Source organism: Musca autumnalis, unplaced genomic scaffold, assembly GCF_047663935.1.
Source record: "Musca autumnalis isolate F117 unplaced genomic scaffold, ASM4766393v1 scaffold_4, whole genome shotgun sequence".
Classification (NCBI taxonomy): Eukaryota; Metazoa; Arthropoda; class Insecta; order Diptera; family Muscidae; genus Musca; species Musca autumnalis.
In genome coordinates this window covers 209,177,616-209,190,741 of record NW_027411977.1, presented here as the reverse complement: position 1 = coordinate 209,190,741, position 13,126 = coordinate 209,177,616, and the positions used below count along the sequence as shown (strand labels likewise).

The 13,126-nt window shown below is 35.3% G+C and overlaps 1 protein-coding gene and 2 long non-coding RNA genes across 15 annotated transcripts in view; 1 reads left to right on the top strand and 2 right to left on the bottom strand.

Annotated features, from left to right (window-relative positions):
- upSET (SET domain-containing protein upSET) overlaps positions 1 to 13,126 on the top strand; it is a 46,459-nt gene that overhangs the window by 13,496 nt on the left and 19,837 nt on the right. For 8 of the 13 annotated variants that reach the window (XM_073983103.1, XM_073983104.1, XM_073983106.1 and 5 more), the window contains 4 exons: positions 4,372 to 5,437; positions 6,297 to 9,223; positions 11,768 to 12,798; positions 12,876 to 13,062. In XM_073983103.1, the coding sequence (XP_073839204.1) occupies positions 6,546 to 9,223; positions 11,768 to 12,798; positions 12,876 to 13,062 (3,896 nt within the window). In that variant the 5' untranslated portion in view covers positions 4,372 to 5,437; positions 6,297 to 6,545. Of the gene's footprint in view, positions 1 to 1,933; positions 2,258 to 4,371; positions 5,438 to 6,296; positions 9,224 to 11,767; positions 12,799 to 12,875; positions 13,063 to 13,126 lie in introns of those variants that run through there. The other 5 variants (XM_073983114.1, XM_073983116.1, XM_073983115.1 and 2 more) reach the window with 4 other exon arrangements.
- On the bottom strand, positions 499 to 1,197 carry LOC141402235 (uncharacterized). Its single transcript, XR_012412569.1, has 3 exons — positions 985 to 1,197; positions 825 to 923; positions 499 to 758 (listed from the first exon to the last, which is right to left on the bottom strand). It is a non-coding gene; the product is annotated as an uncharacterized lncRNA (long non-coding RNA).
- LOC141402234 (uncharacterized) lies at positions 1,202 to 4,345 on the bottom strand. Its single transcript, XR_012412568.1, has 4 exons — positions 2,277 to 4,345; positions 1,763 to 2,050; positions 1,392 to 1,704; positions 1,202 to 1,322 (listed from the first exon to the last, which is right to left on the bottom strand). It is a non-coding gene; the product is annotated as an uncharacterized lncRNA (long non-coding RNA).

The following is a 13,126-nucleotide window of genomic DNA, read 5'->3' as shown; positions in this document are numbered from 1 at the left end:
CGTCATTTAAGCACAATAACAATATAATAAGTAAAGAATGTGTGTATACACTGCGCTGTGCGCGCACACAAAAAGGGAATATAAAACAAACGACTACGTCAACGCATCAAATATTATGAACAAAAAGAAAACAAAGAGTGCGAATGGGAGTGCATGGGCAACAATATGCAATGCAGAAACACAGCAATGACGACCACGACGACGACGACAACAGCAACTAACAATCGAGAAATTTCATAAAACTAAAGAGGAACAAAAATTGTATACAAGGTGCCATGCCTGCCACTACTGTAGCTTCGTCGTTTTTTCGCTATCCCCACATTATATGCCTGCCTGCACCACTAACCATCATCGTCGCACTTTGCATATATACGTGGTGTACATATGATGTGGAACAATAGCAACCGATTTGAATTGATTTGTTATTCAAAACAAAACTTAACTAGCCTGCTATTCATTGCACTTTATCCGCGGCTGCACACTTCAACAGTAGTTGTCATAATAAATAATTGATATCATTTTTTTGTAGTTCATCGATGCGGATTATGAAAAAATCATGAAATGCTTGAAATGGAGTCATAATATGTTGCATGGTGTTTTAGAAATGCTAAACTCGGCAAAACCAACAATTGCTTACTTCCATCTGGGCCACCAAAAACGGAGAATTCAACACTTTGAAAAGTCTGTAAAGTCTGCCTTGTGGCAATATTAGGATTTTTTCTAACGATTTCCTTACTTCCAGGAAGGGCTGTCTGTAACTAGGAAAAAATTGTGGATGGGTTTAAAATTGATATTTTATACACAAAACTTTACATGTTACTTACTTGACATTATGGGGCCAACCTTACGGGCGATAAGTGAGGATACAGTCAAAGCCTATATTTCATCCATATTGAAAAAGTGCATCTAAAATCATGAATTGCCTGAAATGAAATCATAATATTTTAGGACTGGGCTCGGCAATACTAAAATTTGCTTCCTTACTTTTGACGTAGGAAAAGGAATGACACAAAAACTTGGCAAACAAATGCCTCCGTTCAACGCATAAAGTCTAGAGTTGGGCAATCTCGTTCAATTGAACGATCCGGATCACTGTCCTCGTTCAAAGACGAATGAGTAACATCATAAAAACCAACGTGTGAAATTAAGTATACGCAGTTTGTCAATGAAATTACCGGTGTCCATTGAACAAGTTAGTGATCCGGATCGTTCAGTTGAACGAGATTGCCCAACTCTAATAAAGTCTACTTGTTTTGCAGGTTCGATTGAGTATTTCAGGCATGTAATCGATATCACTACTTCAAGAAAAGCTGTTTGTGTAACTAAAAAAGGGAATGTTCTTGGGTTTCGGAATGATACCCTCTATATACAAAACATCACATTATACTTACACGCTTATGCCGATAGCATCGTCATCATGGGTCGAACTTTACAACCGCTAAGAGAGGAATATGATATTGCCAGAGCCTATGAATATCAAATCCATCCGAACAATTTTCAACCGTTCTGCTTCTTTATCTTTGCAACCTTTAGAACATATAATTTTTTGGATCAATATAGCCAAATTGATTGTATTTTGGCATACGCTGCACGCAATGATGATCCCTCTTCTTATTCTCAAGTTTTCACCATTGCTGTCACATCGTTGAACTAATCTGTTCTCTTAGATTTCCTTTTTTGTACTTGGGTTTGGCAAATCCCAGCCTGCTTATAAAAAACAGTTTTTGTTTTCTTATACTCTACCATTAATATCATAACTTACCAACTAGTAAGTTGGAGGATATTCTAAAGTTCTTCTTGTTATTGTTGTCATCGTCGTTCTTCGCATTGCTTTAGCGTATGACATTCTGTTTTCCATTCTTTGAATCTCTTTTGTGTTTTGAGCTTTTGCATTATTGAGTATGCGCTTTTACCAATTGTCTTGACTTCTGCTGTTGTCGTCTGTATTTAGTGTATAGGTAATGGCTCTTCTCCTGCGCGGCGCTGCTGTAATAAAATTGGTGGTGCACACAAATCAAAAGAAAAGAAGGAAATGAAAACATACCACCAACTAAAAGAAGAAGAAATCAAGTATTCAGTTAGTAAGAGGAGGTTTCAAAGAGTCAAAGAAAAGTAGTATAATTTGTTTGAACGAAAAAAAAAGAAAAAAGTTACAGAAAATAGCCAGAAAATTCCAAAGAAACTATTATTTTGTTGTAACACAACACAACAACAAAAAGTTAAATAACTAAAACAAACGAAAGAAATAACATTTCATGTAATTATTAAATTATTACGTTTTGTTATCTGTTTGTGAATTGATGTTTGTTGGTTGTTTGGCTGGTTATTATAGTATTCCTGTTGAGGGGCCTTTCTTGTAAATATCAACTAAAGTTGTAACAAATTTTATAGTGTTCTCTTTGTGTGTTATTTTGATAATACGGCGGTAGTTGGTGATTTTTTTCAAATTAAGCAAAGAAACAAGCAGCCGTAAAATATTGTTTTGCTTTTTTCCTCTTTATAATTACAAGCTTTGTTTGGTGTTGTGTGCTTTATTCAATAATATTCCTCTGTAATAACTCTTCATCCCCATACTGCTTCTAAATCGGCAAAGGGAGATGTTGATATTTTATAGTATTGCTGCTGTTGATGTTGTTGGTTGTGTGTATTTTTGTTATGTAATCTTTTATTTTGGCATTTCTTGATATGCCATTAATTGTACAATAAACATTGTGAGTACAGCGCATTCATTCATAATACAACGGCGATGACAGCAATAATTTACGTTGTTTTGAATTGCAAGTTAATTCATGAAATAAAAAAATCAACAATAAATGTGTGCTTTAATTATATTTTCTTCATACGATACGGGATACTGTTAACTTTATATTTCCTTTATCATCATGTTTCTCATGCAACCTTACATTCTAATACCTACTATTTGCATCTCTCTTTTTTGCAATGCAAACCAGCCTAACTATTGCATTTTTTCTTCATTTTTTTTTATGACATTAATCTTTTGTGTATGTGTACTCTTATTGTATGCTGACTACCCCTGCCCACTCCCCTCTTTGTTATACTATATACTTCAGAGCCAAGTCATTCGGTCTCATACGTACAATTTCTAATATTTACGTTTGTAATGTTGTGGATGCTTGAGTTTCTTCTTGCCGGAATCGATAAATTTTTATGTATGTTTTGTTATTTCCCTCCTTTATGTGTTGTTTTATACTTTTGTTTTCTTTAAGTTCCTTCCTTTCATTAGACTGCTATTGTATTTCCTTTTTGTTTAGTATATTTGTTGACATTTGACAATCTCTCTTGTTTTCCTTTTGACAATAGTCTACTCTCACAGATTTCTTCTTGACATTTTGCACAAGAACAAACAGCACAATGTGGCAACTTTGCTACACAGCAAATAATGATATGCCACACATACCATTTTATCATGAATAGTTTTGCCGCCGTTATAAGTTGCGTTTGTTCAAGGAAAACTTAAATTATACACATTTTTAACAATTTGCGGCCTAAAATAAGCAAATCATATTAAAATTAAGTAAATATATTGTGTAGAATGAAATTTATTGTTATCCTTTCCATTAAAAAAACTGCAATATAGACATGCCACTCATACCATTTTATCATGAATAGTTTTGCCGCCGTTATAAGTTGTGTTTGTTCAAGGAAAACTTAAATTATACACATTTTTAACAAATTCGGCTTAAAATAAGAAAATCATAATAAAAATTAAATGTATATATTGTGCTAAAGGAAATTTTTTGTTAGCCTGTTCGTTACAAAGCTATTTTTAACATTTTATCCTTGATGTGTGAGGAAAGCATTGCCGGCGTTAACATACATAGTTGAGAGCTTCCTCTTAAATAAGGAGTTGCAAGTCCCCGCTTTTCCGATTTCTAATGTGGTAATTTATTTATTCATAAATAAATATGAGTAAACAACTAATAACTAATTTTTTTACTCAAGTGCAGTTTAAACATAAATTACACGTTTTGTTCAATCTGTCTGAGGTGTGGATAACAAAGTTCCGTAAATACCTTGACATTTATCTCACTGTTTTGAAAGCTAGATAGGGAGATATTGGACTTGTAGTGTGGAGCTTAAAAATGGCGACTAATGATATGTTTTTTATACAAGATTTGGCCTTATTGGATGACACCAAGTTGATACCACTTTTAGTCCTATCGTAGTTGTTTCTTAAGACTTGCCAGCTAGAAGTATTTCGTGCTTTTGTTTCTAAACACCATCAGCTTGTAATGAAGGGGAAGCTTTCCTTTGATGTGTTTTAAAGCCGTATATAAATATGTTTTTAACGTTACACTTAAAGATATACTTTATATTTCTAATCATTTCCTTTCCTTCTTTTCATTACAGTTTGTGACTAAAACAACGATAACAATCGAAATTTGAATAATTAGCAAATTTTTGGAAGAAAAAAATCTCCAACAATAATAGCTACAAACAATAACAGCGATCTAAAAAGTTGTGGCTATCATCTCATAGTGAACAAAGTCGTCCTGACAAAAAAGCCCCTTACAAACAAATATTTTGAGTGAGAAAACGTTTAAACAAACAACGATCGTCGTGGAATCATACAATAATTGTTGTAAACGTTTCCAAAGGAAACCAAAGAAACGTAAACGACATTATTGTATTAAGCGACGAACATTATTACAACAACAACTTAATAAAAATCACTCCAAAAGCAGCCGAAGTAGTAGTACTAGCAGCAACAGCAGCAGCACGAGCAGTCCTCCAAGAAAATACATCAAGAAATCAATAAAATTTAAAATTAAAGTTAATTTCAAAGTTATGTTGATTGATGTGATGGCTAATAATGTAATGTTGCCCAAGAAGAAGTGTATTATCCAACGATCAACTCAACTAAAGAATTTTGTAAAAGCTTTAAATACGGACTATTGCTTTGAATTAAGCCCCCATGATTTTGGGGGCCCGCCACTATATTGTGTACAGCATCAGCAACAACTACTACAGCAACAGGAGAAGGCACAACATCATCAGCAGGGCTTGTGCCACGACCATAATCCCTTGCATTACTTCAACACCACTACTACTAAGATTAAAACGCCAACTACCATCTTACAAAGGAAATGTCATAATAGCAAATCTGGGGCCACAAAAAATCATGATAACAGTTAAGTGATAAAAAAAAATTGTTTGAAAAAAGAGAGGCCAGACTTCAACACAACTGACAGAGATTGCAGTATAAGACGAAACGAAAAAAGAAAAAATTATAAACTATAAAAACAAGTAAAAAAACTTTAAAATTAAAAAAAGAATTTAAAAACAAAAAAATATTCCGTTAAAACACTAGAAGCGTTAAGGAGAAGAGCTGCAGCAAACTGGCAGCATTTCCTCGTATTTTTTTTGACGTCCGAGAAAACAGTTTTAAATTTTCATCAAGAAATTTTAGATAAAGGTATGTAGAGAATTATAATGTTTATTTGTATATTTATTACAATAAATTATTCCTAGTTATGTATTTATTATAAAAGCTACACTAGTTTACAAAAGTTTGATCCAAAAAATACCCAAATCAACAATTTCGAACTAAAGAATGAAAGTCGATTTCAAATTATGTCTCTAATGGCTTGTTTCTCTAAGACGATTCGAATTCCGATACGAATTATTACCGAACTCTTGATGTTGTTTGATTGAAAAAAAAAAACAGCAGAAGTTTGGTGGTAGTTCGTACGAATTTGAATTCGAATCGTTTTAGTGAAACAGGCCATTAAACAAATTTAAAATTTTTCCTTATGAACAAAAAAAAACTTATAAAAGTTAATTATATAACTTATTTCCAATTCAACACTTCATTTGTTAATTAGTGTAGCTTCGAAAAAAAAATAACTTGCTTCCTTCCTTCTACTGCATAAAATTCTATATTTTTCTCACTTTTTGTAAATGTGCAATAAAAGAAAATTAAGGATTGATATAACAAATTTTTGTTATATTCCCCAAGAATAATGCCCAAGCCATCTTCGGGTATTATTGTAGTTGAGAAACCAAGCACTGCTACTACAAATACAAGAATCAGCACTACTAACACAAATAATAGTAATATCACTAATTATCGTCACCATCATCACCACCATTCACATCATCATAATAGTTATCATCAACGTAACAATCACCCCCATACTACTACTAGTACTACCACAACAGCCTTAGAAGTACAAGCAAAACAACAACGACAACAACAACTAGAACAAAAGCCTCAAACAAAATATTTAGAATATTATGAAGCTAATACAAATTCACAATTATTGTCTCAACAGCATTCGTCGTCAGCAGCAGCAACAACAACAGCAATTGTTAATCCTTTATATCCGAAGCAACAGCAACAGATCCAGTCTAGACAATTAGGCAAAGGCGAAGGATTATTACAATCGACAACATTATCAACGTCAACGACATCGTCATTATCAACCTTGACCTTGTCCACGTCCTTGGTGACGACAACGGCGACGACGGCGAAAGCAACAAAACCACAATATTTACATATACCAGCTATTAAAGCCGGGCCCATGCCACATTCAACTAAACAACTCCCACAACAGCAGCAACAGCAGCACATAATTCAACATTCTTTACATAATAACAGCAACAATCATCATCATCAACAACAGCAGCAGCAAATTGTACATCATCCATCAACACAACAACAACATGTGCAGCAAGTTCATTTGTCGAATACAACAACAACTGCAGCACAACAACAACCAACACATTCACAGCATACTCAATTGTCGAGCCTCCAACAAAAGCACCAAACCCATATGATACAAGTGTCGGAAGAATTTCTCGAAAAGCAACAACAACAGCAGCAGCAGGCTCAGAACCAACAACACACAACAACACAAAATCACAATACAACAACAACCTCTTCCAACATGATGATTTCAGCAAGCGGTGAGGTACTACAACAACAACAAATCTTTAAAATTGTTAGTACTGATGCTGCTACCGGAAATATGATCATTGATACAACAAATGGTGGTGGTTCAGTTGGCGGCAACTCACAAAATCCCAGTGCCACATCCTCAAATTCTTCAACTACCTCCAAAGTTCTGCTAAGCAATTTAACCGTATTGTCCAAACAACAGGGCTCGACGACAGCTCTTAATGCCACCACGGCCCAAAGTCCGTCTGGCGGAGGACAAACCATAAATTTTGTTAATACCAAACAGTTGTACAGCACTTCAGCAGCTACAAATCCAGCCAGCAGTATTGGCTTGGTGGGTAGTGGAGGCAAACAATCAAAATTTACAATGTCCTCCTCCAACTCTGCTTCTACGGGAAATCTTAGTAGTATCGGTAGTTTCAAGGGTACACCTCTAAAACAAACTACAAATACCCAATATCTGCAGCAGAATACGGGAATAATTGGTGGAAGTCAGCCAAAGATCAGTATGATGGGTAATCGAAATATGCAATTATTAGGCACCACCACCTCGTCGAGTAATAACAGTGGTACCACTAGACTAATGGGTAACCACACAAGTGGCACAGTATTAACAAATAGTGCCACAGCCCAGACAATGGTCTTGCAGCAACCACATAAATTTCTTACTGCAAATAATGTGGCGGGTTCAAAATCAACGCTGGGCATTACTGGTTCGGGTGGCATTGGAAGCGGTAATGTTATTAAGAAATCCACAGGTGGTACTCTAAGAATGAACAGTAGCAATCTTGGTAACTCGTCGTCCTCCTCATCGACAACATCAACGGCAACTAGTAAACTATTGGGCAATTTGCATGGCTCATCATCAGCTGCACAGGGTGTCAAAACTTTTATAACACAAACGACAGGCGGCGGCAATATGACACAGTTAGGTTCGTCATCTATGCAACATCACACCAAGGGCAGTGGAAAATCGAAATTTGTTAAACAATATAATAATGCTATTCTTAACAGCGCTGGCGCTGTTGCAATAGCAACATTGCCTCATCAGCAGCAACAGCAGCTGCATCAAAACAGTAGTACTGCTGCTGGTGGCATGCTTGGTGGTCAACAGATGTCGTCGCCTCATCAACAGCAACCAACATATTTGAATCACCATAAAACCTCTGCAACAACAGCAGCAACAACAATTGGTGGTGCAATTGCAGCAACAAAAACCAATAAACTTAATTCCTCCAAATATGGGGGAACAACAAATGTGGCAGCTCAATTACCAGCCGGTACCCAGTTGCATCAGAAAACCAGCGCCGGACTGCAGAATTCCACAACGCCGCAACAGTATCAATCATCTGGAAACAGCAACAACAATAGCAATATTAAGTTTGTCAATGCCCAAGGCACAATTATACAACAAACACAGCAGCAGCAGCAACAACAACAGCCTTTAACACCACAAAAAATACAAATTAAGCAACAGCAGCATCAAAGCTATGACACTTTCATGGATGGTGGTAACTTTTCCTCCCAACAACAACAGCAAGGAAGCATGCAAGCCAGTGCAACGGCGGGTCCTAATAATAGTGGTAATTCTTCGTCCTCCACCCAATTAAATGATGATATTATGATGGTCAATGGTACACAAATGACCGATGAATTGTCGGCACGCATCTTGCAGAGTATGTCACAAAAATCGTTTATCAATCAGCGATATCAACAAATGCAGCAGCAACATCAACCAACTCCTTCTGTTGGATATCAGAAATCTCCTACCAATAACAATAGCAGTAGCAATATGTTTCCTCCACCCCAGCAGCAACAGCAGCCACAATCTTCCACAGGCTCTCCAAATACAGCATCATCATCATCACCCTCGCCACTATCTCATCATATGCAAAATATATCCAACAACAACAGTAATCATTCGAATATCCTATTATCACCCCGTGAATATACTCTTTATCCGCCAGTAATGGGGTCACCTCAGCAGCAACAACAACAGCAAACACAGGTGACGCCTCAAAATCCCTCAGCATCTCCAAACCACTATACAAATAATAGTGCAGCCTCTCCCTCTTCCGCCTCCTCGTATATGACCAACAGTGGTATGGCCACTATAACACCACATTCGGCAAACATTATTGGAACACCATCACCAGCAACAGCAGCATCATCATCTTCTGCTGCAGCATCGTCATCACGTTTGACAGCACAAAGTGCACCGAATTCCCGTTCCCAATCAATGGAACGTAAACTGCATGAATCTTCAATTTCACGGAAATCATCGGAGTATTATAAAGTCAAGTAAGTAAATTACATGTTTTTTGTTTTTATTGTATATTCTTTCCATTGTGTTCCTTCATTCATACAAAAGGAGTTGGAGATAACTGCAATAACTGCACTTTTTGACCATAGTATTATATCTTTATTCTTTAAAAAATTAATTTTGTTATGGAGCCTCTGAATGATTACATATATTATTGATTCTACAGGGTGGGTGCTAGAATGAAAATAGGCCACTTCATGGAAAACCCCTGTCGTGCTGGACAATCTAAGGAATAGTGAATTAAGATAATATTGTTTACCGTTGTTAACATGAAACGCAGATGCTGAATTATGATTTTCGCACAGAAAACATAATTTAGCTATGCTGAATTTAACTTTTCATAAAGAACAGATTTTAATTTTCCTAAAAATAACTTAATTCGGCTATGCTGAATTTAAGTTTTTCTATAGAAAACATAATTCAGCTACGTTGGATTAAGGTTTTATTGTAGAAAATCTAATTCAGCTACGTTGGATTATGGTTTTCCTATTGAAAATCTATTTCAGCTAAGTTGGATTAAGGGTTTCCTATAGAAAATCTAATTCAGCTACGCTAAATTAAAGTATTCCTATAGAACAAATAATTCGGTTACAATTTAAGTTTTTGTATAAAAAACCTAATTCAGCTATGCAGAATTTAATTTTCCCTATGGAAAACATAAGATTCCCTATTGAAAACATAAGATTCCCTATGGAAAACATAAGTTTTCCTATGGAAAACATAAGTTTTCCCATAGAATACATAATTAAGCTACTTTAGATTATGGTTTTCCTATAGAAAATATAATTCAGCTAACGTAAATTTAAGTTTTCCTATAGAAAAAATTATTCAGCTATGCTGAATTTAACGCTAAATTTAAGTTTTCATATAGAAAGAAATAATTCGGTTATGCTGAATTTAAGTTTTCGTATGAAAAACCTAATTCAACTATGCAGAATTTAAGTTTTCCTATAGAAAATCTAGTACAGCTATGCTGAATTAAAGTTTTCCTATAGAAAACATAATTCAGCTATGCTGAATTTTAGTTTTCCACTAGAAAACGTAGTTCAGCAAGACTGAATTAGAGTTATCCTATGGAAAACATAATTCAGCTATGCAGAATTAAGGTTTTACTATGGAAAATATAAGTTTTTCCCATAGAATACATAATTAAGCTACGTTGGATTAAAGTTTTCCTATAGAAAATCTAATACAGCTATGCTAAATTAAATTGTTTCTATATAAAATATAATTCAGCTATGCTGAATTTTAGTTTTCCTCTAGAAAACATAATTCAGCAAGGCTCAATTAGAGTTATCCTATGGTAAACATAAATAAAAAAAAAGCGGTTGTTGTGAAGAAAAAATACATTTCAAACGGCCAAATATCCGTTAATGTATAAAAACACATTTGCATTTGAAAAACGATAAGTTCTAGGACAGAGAAGCCATTACGTAGTCGATACGTCCGAAGATTTGCTTTACCACCAATGAAACCAGGTAACGTAATTTGGTGACTATGTGGGTTCGAGTCCATGGCTTTCCTTTTTCACTTGCAAATAATTTCAGATCATTAAGCTTAACTCTTAACGAGAAAATTAATAAAATCATTAAAAAAAATGATCTTCGCCCTAACAGGCAAAATTTCAAAAAATAAAAAATAGGCTGAGCCCGGCTGGGATTTGAACCCACGTCCTTGAAAACATATCAAAAAAATGTTGTCACGGCGTGTTAGCGTTCAAAGCCAAAACTCATAACTTCAAAGGCATCGCAAAAAGCGGTTGTTGTGAAGAAAAAATACATTTCAAACGGCCAAATATCCGTTAATGTATAAAAACACATTTGCATTTGAAAAACGATAAGTTCTAGGACAGAGAAGCCATTACGTAGTCGATACGTCCGAAGATTTGCTTTACCACCAATGAAACCAGGTAACGTAATTTGGTGACTATGTGGGTTCGAGTCCATGGCTTTCCTTTTTCACTTGCAAATAATTTCAGATCATTAAGCTTAACTCTTAACGAGAAAATTAATAAAATCATTAAAAAAAATGATCTTCGCCCTAACAGGCAAAATTTCAAAAAATAATTCCGCTAGGCTGAATTAAAGTCTACCTATAGAAAACATAATTCCGCTAGGATGAATTAAAGTCTACCTATAGAAAACATAATTCAGCTAGGCCGAATTAAAGTTTACCTATAGAAAACATAATTCCGCTATGCTGAATTTAATTTTTCCTTTAGAAAACATAATTCATCTTCTTGTAATGGGTTCAGTTTAGTTTTGAAAGTTTTAAGTTTTTTTTTTGCATTTTTTAGTTGTTGACTCTTTTTTGCTAATTTCTATACAAAAACATAACCTCAAATTTAATTTTGTTTTTATTTCTTTTTCACTTCGTAACTCAACTTTTTCCCGATACATATCATTTTTACCCTTTAAACTATTTTCCCCCCTACCCAAACCTCCTTGTTTGCATGTTTGTTTCGATATATTCTGTAAATTTGTTTTTAAAAATTCTAACCTATAAAAAACTAATGCAATTAGTATTAGAAATTATCAACAAAAATATAACATTGTGGCACCAACATCATATGCCACAACTATACATGCCAGCCCTATCAACAACTCCCTGTCTTCAACAAATTCGCTAATCGATTTTGTTATTCCTTTATCACCAACTCCTTTTTCTTCCACCAACACTTCTATCTCCACTTCTTGTCCTTCTTCTTCTTCATCATCATGTACAACAATAACTACCAAAAACAACAACAATTCATTAATTAATGCTACTATTCTTTCCTCTAACCAATTTTCCAATTACAATTTGTCCAATTGTGCCACAACCACCTCCTTCAACAACAACACCACCACAACAATAATACAAACCAAAACCAACAACAACAATAAAAATTATCACAATAGTAATCACAATTCCCTGCGTGGTAGTCATAGCAATTTAGCAACAACTACAAATGTTGTTTCATCATCACCACAACACACATTAGTCGGAGCAACAGGAGGTGCTGGAACGGCGAATTTAGCTGCATCATCTCAGTTATCGGCATCATTATCGTCGCTAACTTCAACGGCCAATAACATCAACAATTCCACATCGCTACCCCCCAGATCACCATCGATACCATCAATTCCCTCAGCCGCGTCGCATTTGCTAGACCATTCGCAACTTGGTTTAAAATCAATGTCGACGACAACAGTTGGTTCCTCCTCCTCCAATAATAATAAAACTAATAATGATGATGATATTATTGGTGAAGAAATACGACCCTTACTGGTGGAGACCCATGACATACGATTGCAAATATTGCATGCCGTGTTATTGGATCATACCTATGCCAATCCTATGCCTTTGGAATTGCCAACAACATTTGCTGTGCAACAAACACCACCTACAAACGGCACAACTTCTGCGGGAATTGGTCAACAGCAGCAACATCAGCAGCAATGGTCTTTGGGTGGTATAGGTGCTGTGGCAACAGCCGGCACTGCTACTCTTGGCAACAACAATAATGTGGGGGTTTCATCGAATCCCACATATCCTATGTACAGTTCACAATGTAAGTATAAATTCTACCTTCCAACTAAGCTCCTTAAGGCATTCACTGATCTAAAATTTCCTTCCGTCATTTTTTAGTATCCCGATTACAGCAGGATGATGATGCCTATTCAGCCATTAGTAATAACTCAAGACCAGCCTTAGGTGATATTGATCCGGGTGAAGAAACTGAAACAGCTCCTGAAGCAGAAGATGATTCCATTACCCGTTGTATATGTGATTTAACCCATGATGATGGTTATATGATTTGTTGTGATAAGTGTTGGTAAGTAGAAACACATACATTGATTATTCCACAAACACTGACCCACAATACCTAACATCTCTTT